Source organism: Tympanuchus pallidicinctus, unplaced genomic scaffold (genome assembly GCF_026119805.1).
Source record: "Tympanuchus pallidicinctus isolate F22 unplaced genomic scaffold, pur_lepc_1.0 scaffold2, whole genome shotgun sequence".
Classification (NCBI taxonomy): domain Eukaryota; kingdom Metazoa; phylum Chordata; class Aves; order Galliformes; family Phasianidae; genus Tympanuchus; species Tympanuchus pallidicinctus.
The window spans coordinates 928860-951945 of NW_026294721.1; the positions used below are offsets into that span (position 1 = coordinate 928860).

The 23086-nt window shown below is 53.9% G+C and overlaps 2 protein-coding genes across 6 annotated transcripts in view; one reads left to right on the top strand and one right to left on the bottom strand.

The window, feature by feature from the left end:
* The window catches only part of EXOC6B (exocyst complex component 6B), a 244112-nt gene extending 242286 nt beyond the window's left edge, over positions 1–1826 (bottom strand). For 3 of the 5 annotated variants that reach the window (XM_052681849.1, XM_052681845.1, XM_052681844.1), the window contains exon 1: positions 1684–1825. In XM_052681849.1, coding sequence (XP_052537809.1) covers positions 1684–1781 — 98 coding nt within the window. In that variant the 5' untranslated portion in view covers positions 1782–1825. Of the gene's footprint in view, positions 1–1683 lie in introns of all 5 variants that reach the window. The other 2 variants (XM_052681846.1, XM_052681843.1) reach the window with 1 other exon arrangement.
* Positions 1827–9155: 7329 nt separating this feature from the next.
* SPR (sepiapterin reductase) lies at positions 9156–12288 on the top strand. Its single transcript, XM_052681859.1, has 3 exons — positions 9156–9540; positions 10311–10601; positions 11280–12288. Exons 1-3 carry the CDS (start codon positions 9216–9218, stop codon positions 11468–11470), a joined length of 807 nt encoding a protein of 268 aa, XP_052537819.1. The 5' UTR covers positions 9156–9215; the 3' UTR covers positions 11471–12288.
* The last annotated feature ends 10798 nt before the right edge of the window (positions 12289–23086 follow it).

Sequence of the window (23086 nt, forward strand, 5' to 3'; positions counted from 1 at the left end):
GGATGTGGCTCTGGGCAGCCTGGTTGGGTCCCTGCACATAGCAGGGGGGTTGAAACTAGATGATCATTGTGGTCCTTTTCAACCCAGGCCATTCTAGGATTCTATGATCCTACTTCTCTGCACATGCAAAGCTTTGCTTTGTTGGGTTTCTGTCCACAGTATCACCCCACGGCTGAAACCCATTCATTTTTAACCAGCCACCTGAGTCATTTAAAACAGTGATTTTGGAAAACTCCAATACAGGAAAGGAATTAAGGGCTATTGTAGAGGGGGTGGGAACAGCAGGGTGAGCTCTGACTGTACACAATACCCCCACCTGGCACTGATTTCAAGTTCTGCAGCTCTTGATGCAGAAGAACCAAGAGATGAAGGTGGGCTATGAGCATCCTCTACCTGTGTGCATCATTCACCTCCCAGAGGGACACACACGTGCTCGTGCCCAGTTACAAGCAATGCATCTTGGTGTTCAGATGAAGTTCTTTGGGGAACTTCTCTCTTACTGTGGTTTGAGTTGGAGGGGACCCTTCAAGGCCATCTGGAACCACTGCCTGCAATGTACAGGGACAGCCATCAGGTGCTGAGAGCTCCTCCAGCCTCACCTGAGGGTCTCCATGAATCACAGAATTGCAAGATTGGAAATGACCTGCAAGATCATCCACTCCAACTGTCCTCCCATCACCACTGCTACCTCAAGCACTAAACCAGATCTCATAGTTCCTCATCCAGACGTCTCTTGAACACTGCCAGGGACAGCGACTCCACCACCTCCCTGGGCAGCCATTGCAGTGCCTGACCACCCTCTGAGAGAAACAGTTCTTCCTTACGTCTAACTTAAACCTCCTCTGGTACAACCTGCAGCCATTTCCTCGGGTCCTGTTTGTTGCCTGGGAGAAGAAGCCACATGGATGGGACACCAGCACCTCTGTGGGCAAGTAGCCCAGAGTGTAAAACATTTTTTCCTTATATCCAGTCTAGATCTCCTCTCTTTGAGTTGGAAACCATTTCCCCTTGCCGTACTATAGCAGACCCTGCTGAAGAGCCCATCCCCTTTCAGCAGGGGGAAGGAGGCAGGAGATGTTCTGTTTGCTGAATCAATTGCACGGCTTCCATCCGGACGACAAATGCTACCAGCATGCTGCCTACCTAGCAAGAGCTTAGAAGTGCATAATTCACCTAATACATCAGATTCAGAGAAACAGAAAGAGGCGATCTCAGCAAACTCAGGTCGGGCAGCCAGCTCACCATCTTCCTGAACAAAAACACAATGGGAAACACGGCTACAAAACCCCTAAAGGGCATCAGAAGGAAACACCTCTGGTGATGGGAGAGTGTGACGGCAGATAGGGCAGCGTCCACCCGCGCTGCTGACCGCAGATAACCCAGCAGGTAGCACAGACGAAACCACGGGCTGCGCAGCTGGGAGAAAGAGCTGTTTCAGAACAGAAGGGCCATCGACCAAACGGCGGTGGCATCATCTCCAAACACGGGCAGGACGATGAGAGCAGCCACATCGGGCGGGGCTGCGAGAGGGGCAGCTTCCTCAGGAGCTCCTCTCCGCTAAGAAAACACAAACCGGCCCTTCACGAACCCCTCGGAACAAGAGGAGCGTTGGCAAAAGGAACACGGAGGCTCGGAGCCGCCCGGCCCGGCACCACCTGCAGCCCCGCCCCGCCCGCGCCGTACCTGAGCGTGGGGCCGATGCAGGCCGTGTCGGTGCTTTCGATCTCCCGCAGGATCCTCTCGTGCTCCGCCGCCGTCTCTAAGCTCTCCAGCTCCGCCATCTTCACACGGTGGGGGTGGGAGGGGGGTGAAAGGCTGGGGGGGAGTTGTTCCGGCGGGGCACCCAGCAGCGCCGTGCCGCCCGGCGGACCCCACCTACCTGCCGGCCCGCCCAGCGCCGCTCGGCACGGCCCGGCCGCGGGGCACGCTGGGAAACGTAGTGCGGGAACGCGCTGAGGCGGGAGGAGCCGTGAGGGAAGGAGGAGCGGGGCGGGGCCTGAATGGCGGCAAAGCGGGGCTGCGTCATAGCAGCACCTCGCAGTGCGTCACCACGGCAGTGATGTCATAACGTGTCCCCATGGCAGTGACCTCACAATGTGTTCCCATTGCAGAGACCTTGTAATGTGTCCCCATGAAGGGACACAGCTCCGTGGCATCGACCTCACAATGTGTCCCAATGAGGGGGGCACAGACACATGGCCATGACCCCATAACATGGCCCCATGGCGGCGATCTCATAACATGTCCCCAGGAAGGGGCACAGCCCCAAAGCAGTGACCTCACAATGTGTCCCCATGAGGGGGCACAGCCCCATTGAAGTGTCTTCATAATGTGTCCCCATGGCATTGACCTCACAATGTGTCCCCATGGCAGTGACCTCCTACCATGTCCCCATCAAGGAGCACAGCCCGAAAGCAGTGACCTCACAAGGTGTCCCTGTGAGGGGACACAGCCTCATGGCAGTGATCTCAGAACGTTTTCCCATAGCAGTGACCTCACAATGTGTCCCCATTGCAGAGACCTTATAACGTGTCCCCATGAAGGGACACAGCTCCATGACCTAGACCTCACAATGTGTCCCAATGAGGGGGCACAGACACATGGCAATGACCCCATAACATGTCCCCAAGAAGGGGCACAGCCCCAAAGCAGTGACCTCACAGTGTGTCCCCATGAAGGGACACAGCCCCATAGACGTTCATCATAATGTGTCCCCATGGCAGTGACCTCCTACCATGTCCCCATCAAGGGGCACAGCCCCAAAGCAGTGACCTCACAATGCGTCCCTGTGAGGGGACACAGCCCCGTGGCAATGATCTCAGAATGTGTTTCCATGGCAGTGACCTTCATAGTTTGTCCCCATGAGGAGACACAGCTCCATAGAGGCGTCATCATAACGTGTCCCCATGGCATTGACCTCACAACGTGTCCCCATGAAGGGACACGGCCCCATCTCAGCAACCCCACGCCATCTGCCATGAGAGGTCACAACCCCTTGGCCATAGCATCCTGCCATGAGAGCTGTTCCCCCTTGAGGGGAAACAGAGCCATGTTGGTGACCCCGTGTTGTCTCCATGAAAGGTCACAGTCCCTTGGTCATGATATCCCTCTAAGAGGGGTCACAACCCTATAGTAGAGACATTCCCCCTTGAGGGGACACAGGCCCAAGACAATGACCCCACAGCAGTGGGGGTCACACATTCCATCCCCCAGGAGGGATCACAACCCCATAGCAGTGACGGCATGCCATGACCCCTTGAGAGCACACAGCCCCACTGCACTGATATCACGTGTTTCATTGCAGCCCTTCCTCTGCCACTGGCAGAAGTGACACAACCCCAGAGGCGTCTGCACTCAAGGACAGCACTGCCAGCCTCCACAAACAGCCTTGGCTGCCAAGGTCCCCTCGAGAGCTTGCCTTGGCCCCCAGTGCTAATCTCACCTCGTGAAACAACTGGTTATCATTATTATTATTATTATTATCCTGTGCTGTGACAACTGTGCTGGAAGGGCTCCATTCCCAGCTGCCTTATCACTGCACTAGGCATTGGGAGATGCCATGGTGTGCGAGATGAACTGGATGAAGAGCAGAAAAGAGAACATGCTGCCAAGCTTTTACTGCTCTTGCTTTCGTCAGCTCATGCTCTGAGATGGAAATAAAACTGGTTGTAAGAGCACACCTCCAGCATCCCTCACTGTGGCTCTCTGATGGGGTCAGAATCTCTGCACCATCACTTGATTAAATGAGGCGGTGACCTCCCAGCATACTGTGCGTGGCCATGACGGTACAGGAGGGGCAAGGAAAGCCTGACAAAAACTTTGTTATCTCCTCTGAAGTTCACCAGCTCTTGCATGTCATGCCTACGGCTGCCAAACCCGGTGCCGTGCGGGACCAGATGGATGTCACTTTGGATGTGTTAACACCCGCCAGGAAATCTGCTCTCCGATGGCAGTCACCATGGAGATCCGATGGAAGCCTTTGGAGGACCAGAAGCAAAGAGACGTGTCAGTGATATCATGGAAGGAGATAAAAATAGCAGGGCAGTTTCTGAGCCCAGCAGACTGGCGTAGCATTCCCCCAGGGCTGGTTTGCCATCCGCCGGGAGCGGAGCGCTGTGCATTTTGCGCTCTCCCTCTTGCTGGCAGAAGGCTTGTGCCTCCAGCAATGCAGCTCCCAACTGCAGCCCCCCAGGGCAAAACAGAGAGAGGAGATGGGTTGGCATTCAATGTCTTTGGGCTGCAGACCACTGAGATGAGCTACCTGTGGCTGCAGGAGGCGTATCACGAGCTGCTCGCTGTGATACATGTCCGGCTCCAGTGTAAAACCCCCATCTACCGCTGTTAGATTACAGCTAAGAAGATTACTGTTTTCATCTCAATAGGGATCTGAGCCAGTGTTCCCGAAATCAATGGTAAATGTTGCATTGTCTTCAGTGAGCTTCAGAAATGGGATTAAGAGCCAGAGGACGGAGCGTGGGAGGCTGGCAATGGTGCTGTAGGGTTTGAGTTACAGTATGGGGAGTGATATCAAAGCCACATTTGACCCTGATGCTTAGCTGGGTAATGGTGGCATCACAAATAATTCTCTCAGCAAGGGTCTGGACTTCAAGAAATGGAGAGATACGGCACTGCATGACATGGTGATGGGCTGATGTTGGACCTTGGAGGTCTTTTCCAACCTTAACGATTCTACAATTTTATGAGTCCCCTATGAAGACACTGTTTTGTCCACCAGACTGTACTATAGGGGGGCTGAGCACAGAAATGGGAACCTAGAAATGAATTAATCACCAAATAGTGATGCTGACTTTACTCTTACCTCCCTCTACCAGCAGAAAGAGAGGGATGCTACTTTCAGCTTTGGCAAGAAAAGGATGCCAGTGCATGGAGCATGGTGTAGCTCAGCCAGCAAGGCACATCCCGTAATAAAACTGAGCATGAACATCCACAGAGGAACGTGGGAAGACAGCATGAGGCACTGTGACAATGTCTAAAAAGACATTTGCTTTAAACTGAATTAAAATAAATATCATAGAATCACAGAATCATTCAGATTAGAAAAGACCTCTACAGATCCTATTTCCCTAAAAACCACGTTGGCTGATGGGAACTGCTCTACATTCCTTCAATTTCCAGCTGACAAAGTTCCATATCAGTAGCGACACCACTTCTTTATGGGGCAGGCATTGCCCTTATGAAACTTGAAAACTGTTTCAATTCCTCACCTCCCATCAGCATTTTTCCAGCTCTGAGCTCAGCTGTAATTCCACCATTCCACTAGATGGATACCACTGTCAGGATTACTTTATTTTCAGCTCTAACATTCTCATTCTCAATGTGCTTCCTTTGGTGGTCTCTGTTTTTTTTCCTTTCGTGCCATTCCTTTGTTGCACAGTTTCCAACAGCTCCTGGCATCTCTGTGCCCTTGCTGTTGTCCCCACTCCTGCTGCTCGTGTCTTCCTTCCCATGGTCTTCTGGCCCAACCCACGAGCAAAGCATGGTTACAAATGGGACACAAGGACAGCCAGATGGACTCACATCCTTGCTGTTGGATGCTCAGATAAACCCGGTGGGCACATCCTTCCCCTGCACTGTGTGTGATCATCCACACCCTGCGAGCTCCCTGCTCTCCCCACCCCCATCCTTCTCCCAGCTCCTCTGTCCCCATAGGGTTTATTCCCCAGCAGCAGGAACGAATGCATCCATCCCATGCTGTCCCATGGGTGAACCCATGACTCAGCTCCAGCTCAGCCCGTCCTGTTTACCCTGGGTGTGCAGCAGCCTCATTTCCTCCATCCACACCGACCTTTAGCACTGAGCAAAGCTCCACAGCCCTGAGAGGTGCCTGCATTTCATTCAGCCCCTACAGAACCCCACTGCAGTTGGGTTGGCACCGACCATCACCATCCCACACACTCGGATGCCACCCACAGAAACAATAGCAGCTGGACAGGTTTTGGGGAGCAAACCTCCAAAAATGGGGTTTTGGGGGCAATGTTCCCACCCAGACTGCTCTCCCTCAGGCAGGCGCCCTCATCCAGACCCTCTCTGCTCCTGCCCTGCAGTTTGTAGCTCTTTCATTGGCATCCTATAGAGCACACTTATAAAGGAAACTCCAGCCTTCCAGTCACCAGTGTCTTAAAATCCTGTTCTGCTTCACATCAAGACTTGTCAAGACTGAAATAAGATGCTCTGATATTACCATGCCATTCCCCAGACCCCTTCATGGGAGTTGTTTTGATGCTTCTAATCACGGCTTCTGCTTTCTCATGCATTTTATTACACCTTTATTTTCGAATACAGGAGATTAATAGAAAAGAGGGACTGAAACAACGTTCAGATGGACTTCAGATGTAAAGTCTGAACTGAGCTCTGGCCTTCAAAGGTTGGGGAGAACTTTTCAACCCGAGTTTCTGATTCCAAGACAGAGATCTCTGGTGGCAGTGGTTGGATGAAAACCTTTTGGCAAGCTGCATTGGGATTCCCTAAGACTTGCCTTAAACAACCAGTGCAACACAGTTCTTGGTCAAGAACCATGTAGGTATGGCACTTGGGGACATGGTTTAGTGGGCATGGCGGGGTTGGGTTGGGGTTGGATTCGATCCTAGAGGCCTTTTCCCACCTTAATGATTCTTTGAATGGACACGGTAGGGGCCAGTTGACAATTGGACTCAATGATCCTAGAGGTCTTTTATCAGTTCTATGATTCTATGGGATGGCTTCATCTGGACAGGAGAGCACAAGGGCAGAGCCCACCTGAGGCTCTGGGTTTGGCTGCACATGGGGAGCAAATGCTGGCAGGACGCAGCGAGGTGAAGGAGAGGGCTGGTTCCCCTCTCTCTGTCTCTGTTTTCAAGCAGAAGGACGAACACATTCACCCCCAGGCATAAGCAAGGCATGGGACATTCCTACCCCATGTCAGTCAGGATGTGGTTAGCACCACGTGGCTCACCCACAACACAAGAGAGCATCACTTGGGGGCAGCAGGCAGACTGTACCTCCCAGCCAGCAACGAGGACACATTTCCACCCTGAACACTGCCCTTCTATCATTACTCTGAGCCAGTCCAGCTGTGGGGAGCAATCTGGACCCACTCGCTATATTCTCAGCTCACAGCCCAAACACCACGAGATCCCACTCTTGAGGTGGCCTTAAGGCTACCAGGACAAGAAGCAGAGCTCAGGAGCGAAACCGCAGCCCTCCCTGCCAGCCACCCAGGGCCACCTTGTGTGACTTCAAGCCCTGCCCTTCTTGGGTGGTAACGGCGAGCAGAAATACCCAGGGCTCTTCCTGAGAGCTATTGTTCAAAGCCCTTTGCTGGAGGAATTTCGTGCTTCCTTTCTAAGGCAACAAGCCCTGGCAGTGCCCTCAATGCCCACCGCCCCTGTGGCTCTCAGGGTGGGATTCCCTCCCGGGGCCCCTCCTGCTTTCCCCAAACTGTGTCACACCCTTCCAAAGCCACACAGAGCACTGCAGACACACATATGCCGTATCCCGATGCCAACAGGATCCGTGCTGCAACAGCAAAGCAGTTCAGGTGGCTTCTCCCCATCGACCCAATAGGTGTCATTTCACACCACAGACGATGTGGACCGTTGTGACAACGGGTCAGCAGCTACCAAAAAGAGTCACTGCCACATTTACCCCCCTTCTATCACCCTGCCCAGCGCCGTTCCCAGTTTTAAATGCCGCTGACACCTAGCGTTGCTTCTCCCAACTGCACCCCGAGCTACGGGAAGCCTTGCAGCTGTAAACTGTCCTTGGCACAGTCTGGAGCACAAAGGAAAGGATCAGACATCATGCATCTATAATTTCTCTGCAGCTCTGCCCTCCTGTTCCAGCTCGGGTTTGGTCACCAGTTTCCTTCCTCTCTTCTGAGTCCTTATTTTTAGTGCAGATGAATACAGGCAGCTCCTGCCAACTTCCCACACCCTTCCCTCCCACTTCTGCACCCTTTGCTAACGGAGCAGATGGGAGGAGCGATCAGCTGGGAGAAAACTCCAGCAAGATGGCACTTGGGGACGTAACCAGTGATGGCTTGGTAGTTGGACTTGATGATCTTAGAGGTCTTTTCCAACCTTAAAGATTCTATGATGGCTATACAGTGCACCAAGCAGACCCGTGCAGAATGGGGTGCATGGTGAGAGGAGGAGATGGGGACTGCCAGAATGGGATGGGGGAACTGGCAGCCACTGAGGTAAGTTCTGCCATCCACAAGCTGCTTCTGAAGAAGCTACACATTTTCTCTTAATTTTTTTTGCTGATCATCTTAATTTTACTGAATGTGTTAAGGTTTGCTCTAGCAAAACAAATATCAGTCTTGGGCTTTTGCCATGCTGTGGAATTTTAATGCTTTATTAGAACTCATAAGGGTTTCAGCAGCACCTGCAGCTGCTCCATAGAGTGAAACTCTGCTTCGTTACCTCCTCAAGCATCACAGGCCTACCTGTGCTTAGGATGTAAGAGCTGGGAAACCAGGGTCAGATCTCTGGGATCCAACATTTTTGACTTCTACTACTTTATCACAGCACCCCAACCTGGTTGAGGCTGGAGCCCCTCAGGGTCCCTCTTGCCCAGCACTGCCCCAGCAGGGACACAGAGCTGTGCCCAGGCCCAGGTCCTGGAAGCCTTGGGAGGTCCCCAAGGAGGAGACCCCACATCTCTCTGGTCCCAGTGCCAGAGCTCTGATACCCATGCAAGCAAGCAGAGCTGCTGATGGGCACGGGGAGCTCCTGGCTGTGCCCAGTGCCTCTGGGTACCGCTGAGCAGCGCCGGCTCCGTGCCTTTGCACCTCCCTACAGGAATTCATGGCCACGATGGGATTCCCTGAGCCTCCCCTGCTCCATGCTGAGCAGCCCTACAGCATCTCGGCAGCTTTCCACTCTATATCCAAGACTCTCCTGCACAAAATAATCATAATAATCAGCCTTGCAAATAAACAAGCAGTCTTGGTCTTGGTGTTAGGTGCTTAAAACGGCGATAGAGGAGGGAAGCCTGGGGAGCCCCCGTCATTCCAAGCTACAGGCGCAGGACAACGCGCTTAATACGCGCGACGGGCTCTCCACTCTGGCCACGCCCCTCACCTTACGTCACAGCGCGCTGTCAGCCAATGGGAGGCGGCGCTCTCGGAGCGGCCATTCATCGCGCGGGGGAGGGATGAATGGACCCGATGACGTAAGCAGCGCGTTCCCACGGCCCTCGATCCGCGCTCCGGGATGGAAGCGGAACCGGGAGCGGAGCGGCGGCGTTGGGCCGCGGCCTCGTGTGTGTTAACGGGCGCCTCGAGGGGCTTCGGCCGCAGCCTGGCACGGTTGTTGGCGCCGAGGCTCGGCCCGGATTCGCTGCTGTTGCTGTTGGCCCGCTCGGATGAAGCGCTGGCCCAACTGGCGGCCGAGCTGCGGGACTCCTGCCCTGGTTTGCGGGTGGAATGCGTGGCCGCCGATCTGGGATCCGAGGAGGGGTTGCGGAGGGCGATGGGAGCCGTGCGGGAGCTGCTGCCTGGCGGGCCGCCCGGCCGCCTGCTGCTCATCAACAACGCCGGTAACAGCGGGGCTGTGGGGCCGGGCGGTGGGAGGGGGAAGTTGGTGTCCGTGGGTCCTGCAGCCCCATACTGCCGAGTACAATCCTTTGGAAATGCTTGTAGCCTTGCTTTACGGGCAAGCTTTCGTGTCTGCTGGCTGCTGTGCCTTTTATTTGCCTATTATTGCTATAAATAAGACCAGACAACCCAGTAGGTAATGCTGCTACAGGAATCAGACCTCAGGTCTTCCACTGGCTTGGTTCAGAAGAAAAGGGAAAAGCAGGAGAGCGTGGTGATCCCTGAGGACGTTGCACTTGGGGCTGAAGGTCAGGAGCTGTTTGCTTTGTCTGAGCAGCAATGCTGGCTGGGGGGGCAAAAGCCCAGAGAAGAGATGGCTTCCAGTGACCTTGCTGTGGCCTTCCAGTGCTTAAAGGGAGTTTCTAAAGAAATGGGTAGGGATGAGAGGTGATGGCCTCAAGTTGTGCCAGAGGAGGGTCAGGTTTTGGGTGGGGGTCAGATCAGGTTAGGTTTTGGTCTCCAAAAGAGCAATCAGGCACTGGCACAGCTGCCCAGGGAGTGATGGGGGTCATCAACCCTGGAGGTGTTCCAGATCCGTGGAGATATGACAACTGGGAATGTGATCAGTGGGTGTGGATTGGAGTTGGGGATCTTAGGAGCCTTTTCCAACCTTGATGATTCTATGTTTGTTAGCATCGTGGCATTGTTTGGGGATGCAGGTGTCCCAAACCCACACTGAATTCCTCCAACCTCATCTGCACTCCTTCCCCAGGCTCTTTGGGCGACATCTCCAAATCCTTCCTCAACCTCACCGATCCCAATGAGATCAACGCCTACTTCGCCTTCAACATCACCTCGGCGCTCTGCCTCACCAGCAGCGCCCTGCAGGCCTTTGGGACACGGCCAGGCTGCAGCAGGACGGTGGTGAACATCTCATCTCTCTGCGCCCTGCAGCCCTTCCGCAGCTGGGCGCTGTACTGCAGTGGGAAGGCTGCCCGGGATATGATGTTCCGTGTGCTGGCAGTGGAGGAGCCTGATGTCCGTGTGCTCAACTATGCTCCAGGTGAGGAAGGGGATGCATTCACAGAATGGCTTGGCTTGGAAGGGACCTAACGGATCATCAGCTTCAACCCCCCTGCTGCATGCATGGCAACCAATTCCCATATTGAATACTAGAGCAGGCTGCCCATCCAACCTGGCCTTGAATCCCTCCTAGATGCATCCACAGCCTCTGCAGACAGCTGTTACAGCACCTTACCATTCTCATAGTAAAGAACTTCTCCCTGACATCCAACCTCAATCTTCCCTCCCTCAACTTCAAACCATTTCCCCTTGTCCTGCTGTTATCTACCCTTTCACAGAGCTGACTCCCCTCCTGTCTGTAGGCTCCCTTTAGGTACTGAAGGCTGCACTGAGGTCACCCTGCAGCCTTTTCTTCTCCAGGCTGAACAAGCCCAGCTCCCTCAGCCTGTCTTTGTGGGGAGGTGCTCCAGCTCTCTGCTCATCTCTGTGGCTCTCTTCTGGACCCTCTCCAACAGCTCCCTGTCTTTCTTGTACTGGGGGCCCAGACCTGGATGCAGTGCTGCAGATGAGGCCTCACATGGCAGAGTGGAGAGGGACAATCACCTCACCTTATTCCTATGAGTCTTAATGGAAGAGAGATTTTCCTCCTGCACCTGGAGGACCGAGCACCAGATCTTGCTTTCAGCTCACATCCTTTCTTTTCCTGCTCTTCCCCCAGGTCCCCTGGACACAGACATGCAGCTCTTGGCTCGCACGAAGACTGGAGATGCTGAGGTGCGTCAGCAATTCCAGAGCCTGCATGAGAGTGGGAAGCTGATAGACTGTTCTGTGTCAGCCCAGAAGCTGCTGAGGCTTCTGGAGGAGAATACCTTCACCTCGGGTGCACACGTGGACTTTTACAGCATTTGAGCTGCTCTCATCTCCATGCTCTGTTTTCTGCCCGCTGCTCCCTGCAGTTTGGTGGCTGTTTGGGTGCTGCACAGCCTTCAAGAGAACATCTCTGGCTGCCTTTTGGATGCTCCCTATGCCCTTATGGGGTGGGTGGAGGGATTCACTGCCAAGCTCAGCCAGGCTACAAAGAAAGCCATGCTCTGAGGACCACTTATCCAAGGTCTTGTCCTGCCTGGACCCCGCTGAGCTCTCCTGTGCACACAGCAGTAGCAAAGGGATGGGGGAGCAGAGGTGGCTTCTCCAATGGAACTAGACAGAAAGCACCATGCTAATGCACTGCTGCATGGCAGTCCTTCACATCCCAGTGAGTGTGGATGCACGCTCCCTGTTCTGCTCATTCAGAGGCAGGAGCTGAGCAGCAGAGGGAGCTGCCTGTGCAGATTTGGCTCTGCCGCACAGACCCACCCCCCAGCACAGCCTGCATGGGTTACAGCTCTGCCCTGGGTTTGTGCAGTGCTCCTATTTCAGTCCAAGCCTGGAGTTGAGGCCTGAGCCCCTCCTGGGCTGTTCTTTCAGGTATTTGTGGCGTTTTATCCTTGTTTTTCCCATCAAATTCCAGGAGGCAGAAGCCCTCATAGATGTGCCCCCATCCAGAAAGCTGTGCTAGAAGTAGGAGCACCGCAGTGCTAATAGTAAGGCTGGCACCCCATGTGCCCTCCAAGTGTCCAACCCAATGACAGCTACCTTCCTGCTGCCCTCTCTCACGGTCCTCTATCCCAGTTTTTGTCTGTTTAACTTCATCTGCAGTCATTAAAAGTTTCCTGTCTGGTCTTCTCTTCCATGTTCTAAATGGGTACTTTTCCAAGAGGGTGGGAGCAGGGAGCATCACCATCCAGCAGGGCACCACGTGAGTCTGTGTCCTTGGAGCACCTGCACCACAGGCTGCCACTTAAAATCAGGCATTTCTCCAACCAAAGCCTTCTCACCCATGAGAAGTTTTCGGTTTTTCTGCCTGGGTTTGGGATGCTGGCCTAAATTCAAGTGTTTAAACCAGGTCTGCTGGGCTCCCTGAGCACCCCTGTGCCAGTGCCCACCTGAGGTATGGATGCTGGGCATGGATACAGTGCCTGTGGGCTGAAAGCAGGAGGATGGGGTGAGCCCACCTTTGTTCCCACTCCCCATTTAAGGCTTCCAGCTGCACTGTGGGTTTACCTGGAGTCCCTTTATGCTCTCAGTCCCTGCCTGCTGTGTGCCACATTGATTTTGCCCCTTAAAATGAATGCTATGAGGGCGCCCGTTCTGAGCCCAAACACTCTTTGCTGTTATTTAGGGCTTTACCTGCCCATAGCAAGATGCAAGAGCCTTAGTGCCCACGTGTCCCACTGATTGTCCCAAATCATAGAAACAGAATGGCCTGGATTGAAAAGGACCACAATCAGCATCGAGTTCCAACCCCCTGCTATGTGCAGGGTCGCCAACCAGCAGCCCAGGCTGCCCAGAGCCACATCCAGCCTGGCCTTGAATGCTTCCAGGGATGGAGCATCCACAACCAACAAACAAATCTTAGCTTACCTTGAGCTCCCCTCCAGTTCTCAGGGGCAGCTGTGAGCAGCAAGGGCAGAATGGCAGAATGCTGGACCTGGTGTAGCTGATCTTCAACCAGGAAAGCACAGCTTGCATGGAGTAAGGGGTAACAGCTTTATATTGGGGAAGGGTTGGGTTATGTTGGGTATTCAGAAGAAATTCTTCACTCAGAGGGGAAGGGGGGAGGAGGGGGCTGTCAGAGCTGTGCCCCATCCCTGAAGGTGCTCAGGGCCACGGATGGGCTTTGGGGATCTGGTCCATGGGAGGTATCCCTGCACGTGGGGTGGGCTGTGAGATCCCTTCCAGCCCTACTTAAGCTGGAATTCTGAGAGCCCCACGAGCAAAGCGATGGGAAATACTTTTCTCTCTTTTCCAGCATTTTCTGTGACCACCTGAGGGCGTACCGAGACCGGGAAATAGGGACAGCCAAGCATCGGCTGCACAGGTTGGGTGTTAGGAAACATTCCTGCTCCCAAAGGACGGCCAGGCATTGGCACAGCTGCCAGGGGAGTGGGGAAAGGTCACCATCCCTGGAGATATTCCAGAACCATGGAGATGTGAACGCCCCTGAGATGGCCTCAATGGGACCTGGGGTCTGGCCCCGTTTCGTTTCTATACTGATGGCCTGGATGAGGGCATTGAGTGCCCCCACAGTATGGTTGCAGATCACCAAGTTGGAAGGAAAAGTTGATCTGCTTGAAGGTGGGAAGGCCCTGCAGAGGGATCTGGACAGGGCTGATGGATGGGCTGAGGCCAATAGGATGAAGTTCAACAAGGCCAAGTGCCAGGTCCTGCTCTTTGGTCACACCAACCCCATGTAATGCAACAGTTTTGGGGCAGAGTGGCTGCAAAGCTGTGTGAAGGAGAAGGATCTGAGGGTGTTGGTCAACGGCCAGGGCAACATGAGCCAGCAGTGTGATCAATGGGAGGTGTCACTGCACACAGCAGGGATTGGAGCTTGATGGGCACTGAGATCCCTTCCAACTCAACCCATGCTGTGATTCCATGATGAGGAGCAGCTGAGGGAACTGAGGTGGTTCGGTCTGGAGTTGAGGGGGCTCGGAGGAGACCTCATCACTCTCAACAACTCCCTGAATGGAGGTTGGAGTGAGGGGGGTTGAGCCCCTGCTCCCAGGTAACAGCAATAGGATGAAAGGTGATGGCCTCAAGCTGCACCAGGGAAGGGTCAGGTTGGATATTAAGAAACACTTCTTCTCCAAAAGGGTGGTCAGGCACTGGCACAGCTGCCTAGGGAGTGGTGAGCTCAGTGCTCCTGGAAGTGTCCCAGAACCATGGAGATGTGGCACTGAGGGACTTGGTTATGGGCATGGTGGGGTGGGTTGGGCTTGGACTTGGAGATCTTGGAGGTCTTTTCCAACATGAATGATTCCATGATTTTACACAAATTTTGCACCAGCGAGACCCCAGAAGGAGCAGTGACACGAGGACCCATCTGGGTGCCTCTGTGATATTCAGAGGTGACAGCCCCAGTGACCTGCCCGCATCCCCAGCCCCCTCCCACCCCGGCACACACTGCTGCCTTTGTGCCTGTGAATGGGGGTGAAATACAGAGAATTGGGTTATGAAAGGACCCAAAGTCACCACCGACCTTTTATTTCCGTGCGTGTGACCGGGTGCTGGGGATGGCAGCGAGGGCAAGCCTGCTAAATCCTCCCAAAGCCTCCCAAATTAAAAACGGAGCGTGCTCTGCCACCTCCCAAATCTCAGCCCCTGACCTGGGCTGCCCCCGGCTCAGCGGGTCGTGAGGCTGCAGCCACGTCGCTCTTCCCCTCATTAAAGGTTTCGCAGCAGAGAGGAGGAGGAGGAGGAGATGGTGATTTCTGGTGGGCAGAAGTGCTGAGCATGGGGCTTTCTGCAGGACGTAGAGTGCCTGGCTTGCAAACAAGCAGCTGCCTCTGGCCACAGGGCCAAAGGTAAACGAACTGTTCCTACAGCAAGGCATTGCAGGGGGAAAAAGGCCCCCAGGAGTGCCCACGTTTCCCACTCAACCCACGTTCATAGTGTGGGGTCAGTGTGGGGATACACAGAGCCAGCAGGACCCCAACCTCCCACTGCAGTGAGTCGGGCACAGTGCAGGCTCTGTGTCAGGGACTGGGAGGACATCTAGCCAGCCTGGGAGAGCTGGAATGACAAACACCTTCCTGCTGAGCTGGCACCTTTCTCATGGAGTCATGGAATCACAGCAAGCCCTTCGTGCCAGGTGCAAACCACGTTGGTGGCACTGTCTCCCCAAGGCTGCCCACTCGCTCGTGCACAGCAGAACCAACACAAACCTTCTTGCTCCTCAGACCCAGCAAAGAGCCGTACCCCTCCTTGGCACCAACAGCATCTGAGAGTGCTGTGAGTCTCTGATCCTTTTCAAACCATTGTGGGATATTGACACAGAGGATTTGCAGCCGGCAGCTACATCAGAGCAAACATCCTCTGCCGACAACAGGATAATAATGCGAGCTGCAGGAAGGCAGATTGGGCTCTGCACCACTTCTACCCACCTCCCCTCCGTGCTGTCCCCTGCCTTTGGTTTTGGCTTTGTGCTAGGGACCAGCTGTGCCCCTCCAGAGCAGCTCCTTAATGTGTAACAAGGGACCCATCCGTTAAGCAAGGAGAGATGACAGATTAACCCAGTTTAGAGCCAAAGAGCAGTAGGTTTGCTGGTAAACTGTCCTGTTCCAGCGAGTTTCAAGTGCCTTTAATGAGTTATTATTTAGTCTGCGATAGAGGTTAATGGGGGGACATTGCAGAAATGATCTGTGATTAATTAAACCATCTTTATCCAGCACGGTCGGAGCGCCTGGACCTGTTGGGTTGGCACCTGAGCTGGGACCTGAACTGGACCCACAGCTTCAACATCAGCCCCAGTGCTCCCCATGCCCCAGATTCACCAAAATTCTGACAGCAGATGAGGAAGAGCTGCTGAGAAGAATACATTTTCCCTTTATTTTGCATGCATCACCCCCAAACCACTTTTTCCCATGGGTTGCCATCCTGTGCTTAATGCAAGCCGCGTGCACCCCCCAATCCTCTCTCCCCACCTACAGACGCAGTGACACCAACCGTTCCCCAACACCCCATCCCCTCCCCATGTGCAGAGCTGCTGCTTCATCTCGGCACCTCCATCCTCCTCCATCCACCTCTTCGGAGCCTCGATGTTCCAACCCTTTCCCAACGAAGCTGACGGCGGGGCCGGGAGCGCGGAGCCGCATTCACATTCCTGCCGCGAGCGCACTTGTCAGCCGAGCTGTCAGCCGTTCCCATAATAGGGCCACGGCGGTCACTCGTGTTGGGAGTAAACACAGCAGAATCTGAGAAAACAAGAGCGGAGCCGAGACCGGGGCCTTCCCACAGCACACAGGGGAGCGGGGCTCGTGGCGGCGTGGGGGGACACCTGGCTGCTCCCCCCTCCCGTCCCCGTGTCCCCAAAAAGTCAGCCCCCGGGAGGGGGTGTTCTGATGCTCCTCAGAGGGCATGGGGTCAGGTGTTCCTGTAAGGAAATGGGTGTATTCAGGGGTAGAATGGGGGGTTTGGAACCATAGGGTGTGTTGGGATGGCTCTGTCCTTGAGGTTGTCGTGGCTGGGAGCTGGTGGGGCTATGGGTTGGAGATGTGTGGGGGTCGTTGGTGCCGTTCTGTTGGATCCCAGACCCTCTGACCGCATCCAGAGAGCTGTGCAGCCTGAAAAGGGCAGGATTTAGGGACAAAGAAGGGGCAGAGCTGTCACCCTACGGACACCGCTTTGGGATGGGCACATGGCCACGGTGATGGGGAGAGGAAGTGGGGCTGCACGGCAATCCCCACCACGGGTTGGATGGTCTTAAGAATCAGGGAGCGAGGGATGGGCGTCCCATGTCCCGAGTTAGGCTGGAGCATCCCTGTGCTTTTCCAATGCCCAGCAATATTTCTTCAAACCCAGAAGCCCTACAAAGCCAAAAACACCAGCAACATTTCCTCCTGGCATGTGAGCTGCTGTGGATGGGGGGGGGGGGGGGGGAAGAGGGGCAGCTATTGTTCACATCCAAACCCAACCCTAAATGTTGGGGTTGGGGTCACTTTGAAATCTCCGCCGGCCCTTTATTCCCATTAAAACATCCCCGGATCAGCTCCGAGCTGAAGTTTCTTCCCCACCCCCTGGTTGTTGGGTTTTTTTCCTTAATAATAAAGCATCTCAGATCTCCGCGTTGCAACTCATCTCACACCTAAGCAAGATTGCGTTTTGCACAACCCTTTCAGCTGTTTTCTCAATCTCTCCTCTGTCTCATTCTCAATTCAGGCAGTTGCTATAGGTATGTTTTAATCCCCAGCATGGTAGATTTTAATTAGTCTTTGTACAGATGGCCAATTAACATTCATTACTTTTGCCTTGAGCGATTAATTATGAGTTTGGATAGAATGGGAGATGGAGACAGAGGAAAGATGGGCAGGTGAATAAAAAAAGGGATTTTAATCAGAGTTTGGGATTTTTTTTTTCCCCCCTCCTCCTTATTTATGTATATACACACGCACACAGAAAGAGGAGCGAAGAGAATAGCGGCGAGGCCAAGCGAGCTGACCGCTGCCATTGAACCCAATGGCTCAACCCATTGCTCAGATGGGGAAACTGAGGCTGGGAGCCCTATGGGGCACCTGGGGGATCGATGTGGGGCTGTAGGGGCACAGCAGGTGATGCTCCGGGCGCAGCCCAGCGGCGGTGCCTGTAATTCTCCCCTGCACAACACCCGCTCCCAGCTCCGACGTGTCACTAATTCTTCCTAATTGATTTTTCACGCTCTGGGGAGGGGAGATTGTGACATCCAACAACAGAGCCCTGATGTCGCGGCTTTCTCCGCTCTGAAAGGAGCCGGCACCCTCCCCCCGAGCCGGCATACTTCTCCCTGGCCCGGGTAGCCATGGTGAGACGTTGCCCAAATCCTTTCACCGCTGCCGCGCCGATGCCGGCTGCCAATGCGCTCCCGTGCCAACGTGCTCACGCCTGCTATTTCGGGCTGGCTCTGTGCAATCCAGCAAGGAACACGAAAATAGCAAAGCCCCGGGGCTGCGTCCCGCCCCAGCATCGGGATGGAGGGGTGCAGCTTTGTACACACGTACAAGTGGTTGTGTTGGGCACGGAGAGCTGCCCTTGAGATGGTTTGTGCGCTCTGAGCAACCTACAGGGAGGTGGGAAGGGCCCGGCCCTGCCTGCAGCAGGGAGGATCCATCCTGCAACATTTGGAGGGCTCCCCGCAGGCGCCGCTTTGTGCCCATCCGGCGCCACTCGCTCGAAATCTGGGGATTTCTTTTTTAACACCTTTTACATCTTGGCCCTGAACCTTCCCGAGATTGTCACTTGTCTGGAATTGTGCATCAAAACAACTTCTCCGTCAGCTGCTCAGCCCTGGGATGAGGTCCAGATTCTCCCCCCCCCTCGTCCTCCCATCCCCATGGCACCATTGAGTACCGGTGCCACACAGGTCCTGGTGCTGTCCTGCATTGCACCATCCATTAGTGGGCATGGTGGTGATGGGTTCATGGATGGGCATGATGATCTTAGAGCTCTTCTCCGACCTGGAGGATTCTATGACCCAGTTGGGTTCCCTTAGGCAGCCAATCTCAACCCCATTGGAACCCAGCTCATCCCACAGTATATAAAAGAAGCTGCATGGGGAACAGGGGGCACAAAATGATGATGGTCCCTCATGCTGTGGGACACCCATCCTATGGAAACCTTGTGGATCATCACTGTGAGCCAGATCCATCCTGCACAACCTATAGGGCTCTGCTCATCTGACTGTCCCCACCCAATAACCCAATTTTACATGTGAAATATCAATGGGACGTGCAGGAATGGATGTCCCAACATGCCTCAAAGGACAACCGCAGCCCAGAGTTTGGCTCGAGCCTTCCTCCTGAGGAAGAGAAGGTGCTGGGCACCTCACTACAGCACCATCCCCACCTGCAGAGTGGTGGCAGGGTATGGCCCTCTGCGAGTATACACCATTGAAATGCGCACATTTCCTAAAAGCAATATGGAACAGCTAAATATATTGCTCACAAATCTGTTTACACTAATAATGGCTGGGAGCCTGCCATCCATATGACTGCAAGGAACCATTGATTCAACATAAATTAACTGAAAATTACTTGTGAGAAGAAGAAACTAACTCTGTGTGTGTGTGTGTGTGTGTTGTTTTTTTTTCCCCCCTTGTCTTTTTTTTCTCCCTGCCAGGGATGGGGAAGCATGGAGACATTGGCACCTCCAAGCAGGGCTGTACTTGGCAGCCCATGGCACAGCTCCGTGCCTTCCTCGCCATCCTCTTTTCCCCTTTTGCAGTGTTGGGGATGGAGCCACATGAATGTTTTTGGGTCGGGGTAATGTTCGGCCCCCATGGATCATCCCCAAAAAGGATTTGGGGGCGAATGGTTGGTTTCTGTGCATGGGGATGCAGCCCCAGTGCCCGCAGACATAACCCCATCCTACAGAGCGTCCCAACCACACGTGTGTGAACCCACGAACCATTCCTTTCCCAGCATCCAACCTCAAATCCCAGGCTTTGCCATCCCAGTGCTGCCAGGAGGGAGAAGCAAACGCAACGTTTATCCATCTTCCAGCAAGCAGCCACGGAGACGGAAGGGTCCGAGTCGTTATCAGCTCACTGACTTCTTTAAATTACCAAAAAAAAGAGAAGAAAATAAATTAAAATGAAATTTAAAAAAAAAAAAAAAAAAAAAAATTGGCAGCTCCGTGCATATTAGTCGAAATGCTGCAGACTTGGCTCCCTCTCACCTCCGCAACATAATGTTAAATGGCATCAAGACAGTATATCAGTCATTTACATATGTTGCTTATAGACGCCAAACTTATTAACACAATAAAACTGCTGCTCAGAAGCCTTCCTGCCTATTTTTCTCATGGAGAATGTCAGTGTTGGAAGCACCTAGCCGCCTCGTATGGAAACACACGGGGTTGCCTTTCATATGGCACCCGGGAAAATAAACACATGAATCACACAGGGCCCCCTCCGACCACCTCCCAGGGGAAGGAAGGAAGGAGGAACTCATTGCTGCGGAGCTCCCAGCATGGTAGGAGCCTGGCACCGGAACGAAGCACACCAGGAGCACCCAGCCCCTCTCCTCCTCCGTGTCCCATCCCAATGGGGATGGGTCTGGAGAAGCCCAATGGTCTCCAGTCCAGCCCAGCACATTGGGACTTTCTCAATGCAGTGCGTGTCTCGTCCTGTTCTGAGTCTGGAAGTGGTCAGAGGGAACACATGCATTTATTTCCTGGGTTCTCTGTGGAAGTAACCCCACATTTCCATACAAGGTGCACCCAGCACTGACATTTTCCATGAGAAAAATAGGCAGGAAGGCTTCTGACCAGCAGTTTTATTGTGTTAGTAAGTTAGATATCTATGTAGATGGCTGATACATCACCTCGGAGCCACTCGGCACCATGCTGTGGAGCCAAGTCTGCCATCACCCCTGTGACCAGACAGTCTGGGGTCTGTGGGGCCATCACACCTTCCCCTGTAGAATCAATTAAGGTTGGAAAAGACCACAACAATCCTCGAGTCCAACTGCCAACCCATCACCACTGTGCCCACTCACAGAATCATTGAGGTTGGAAAAGACCTCTGTGATCATCGAGTCCAACCTGCCATCCCCTCACCCCTGCGATGGTTCAATCCCAGATGGGACATTGCTTTCTCCATCAGCTGGGGCATTGCTTGGGGGCCCGATGGGGGGGTCATGCTCCAGTGCAACCCAATGGAGCACCCAAACATCCCCAGGGCTGGAGGTGTAATTTCCTGTGTTGAAACTATCCGGTTGAACACTCAAAGAGAGGCGTGTTTGCCTCAGCAATTACCCCGCAGTGCATGGAAAAGCATTTTTAATGTGTGACATCCTGCAGCCTTGAAGCGAGATGCTTAGAGGGGAGACCAACCTTCATCCCAAAGCCAGGGGGGAGGGCTGGCTGAACTCAGATTCTTGGGGAACACGGAGCTGAACAGTGCGAATGACTGTTATCCCTCTGCACACCTGCAGGCAAATGGGGAACACTGTCCTCAGGGTCCTGCATGAAGTCAAGGGAGAGGTCTCCATGTTTATGAGCCATAGAATGAAGCATTTGGGTTGAAGAAGAGCGTCAGGATCACAAAGCCCAACCATGAACCTGTCCTATTGAGTCCCATCACTACACCAAGTCCCTCAGGACTGCATCCACGCATCTCTAAAATACCCCCAGGGATGGGGACTCCTACCTGAAAGGTCTCATCAGGACCATGGGCACCTGCATGACCATCTCCAGATGTTAGAAGAACCATCTCCAAATGTTACAAAAGACGTAGCACTGATGATTTCAGGATGTGGGGGGTTTAAATATCTGCAAAGAGCTGGGTACCTTGCAGGAGCAAAATTGACAGTGACACATAGCTGTATTTCCATCGGGATCTCACACCTCTGAGTGCTCATCCAACACAGGAACAGGAGGATCTTGGGCACAGCGAGGGCCTGGAGGATCTGTTCTCACCAACTGGTGTGTGGCTTTGCATAAACCCTTTGGCTTTTGTGCTTTTCCCACCTCTTCTTCCTGCTGGATTAGGTTGAACATCCACCATCACATCACATCCCACATCTGTACAGGGATTCTGGGCTGGTGTTTGGCTGTGCTGGGGCAGTGCAGGTGAATGCATCGCCTTGGAAAAGCCGCTGTGAACACTGCATAGGTGGCTGAGGATCCAGCAGCATCTGTCTTTTCTACACTGACCTCTTCCAGCCCACAGTTTGCAGCTGTATGGCTTGGAGACTTTCCCTTCCTAGGCTATGTGATGGGTTCCTCTCATCCTGAGCCTATAAACTAACTCTCCAAGTCTCTGAATGAAAAGGAGACCGTTCATCCTTGGCAATGCCTGGATCTACCATCAGACCCACCATTCCTGTGTGATCTCCATTCATCCACCATCCATCCATCCATCCATCCATCCATCCATCCATCCATCCATCCATCCATCCATCCATCTGTCCATCCAACCATCTGTTCGTCCATGCATCCCATCTTTCCATCTATCCGTCCGTCCATCCATCCATCCACCCATCCATCCATCCATCCACCCATCCATCCATCCACCCATCCACCCATCCATCCATCCATCCATCCATCCATCCACCCATCCATCCACCCACCCACCCACCCACCCACCCATCCACCCACCCACCCATCCACCCATCCATCCATCCATCCATCCATCCATCCATCCATCCATCCATCCATCCGTCCGTCTGTCCGTCCATCCGTCCAACCAGCAATGGACCAGCTGACAAAGCCACCAGAAATTTGGGATTCTTGGGGAGGTGAGAACAGCCCACCGAAGCCCACCAGGTTGTGCAGAGAAAGTTTCTTCCCATCCAGCACTGAGCCATGTCAAATTCAATAGGAAGAAGAAGAAGAAAAAGCCAAAGAGCAGAAAGCAGAGAGCAGCCCAGCTCTGGAGTCTTCAGACCTTCTCAGCTCCCCCAAACCCACACCAGTCTCCCTCCTCCCTTCTTGGCTATAGGAGCGCAGTGGGGGGAAGAAGCACTGGGGGCAGGGGATGGGCTCTGCCCACAGGAACAGCGGGCAGGTTGGGAGGTTGGCAGGAAATGATGCAGCACTTTGAAGTCTGGTCAACTTTTAACATCGCAACGAGCTGAGCCCGTGGCCACGCTCCGGGGCTCGGGGCCTGATTTTCCACATTCTGCCCTTTGATGCTGGAGGCCGATGTGTTACAGATTAACGAGGCTGCGGACAGCATTGCACCTGCTGGCGTTGCGTTGGCCCCAAGCTGTCCGTCTGTCCATCCCCGAGCATCCCGCAGCCTCTCCCACACCCCACACCCTACAGCCGCCTTTCGCTGCCCGTCCTGCCCCCCTCTCCCTCTTCTTCCTTCCGCTTTCGTTTGCTCTTTGGAAAACCGTTGTATTGTGTTTTAATGGGATCAGCTCCGCTCTGTGCCCGCATTACCCCCGGAGCGGGGCTGGGGATCCTCTGTGTGCCCTCTGCCGCTGCTGCCCGCGTCCCCCG

What these genes read in the sequence shown, in the direction of transcription:
- SPR (XM_052681859.1), top strand. Translation starts at nt 9,216, where the DNA reads ATGGAAGCGGAACCGGGAGCGGAGCGGCGGCGTTGGGCCGCGGCCTCG. An exon ending in GCTGCTCATCAACAACGCCG is followed by an intron (nt 9,541 to 10,310) that starts GTAACAGCGGGG and finishes CTCCTTCCCCAG; the next exon opens with GCTCTTTGGGCGACATCTCC. An exon ending in TGTGCTCAACTATGCTCCAG is followed by an intron (nt 10,602 to 11,279) that starts GTGAGGAAGGGG and finishes CTCTTCCCCCAG; the next exon opens with GTCCCCTGGACACAGACATG.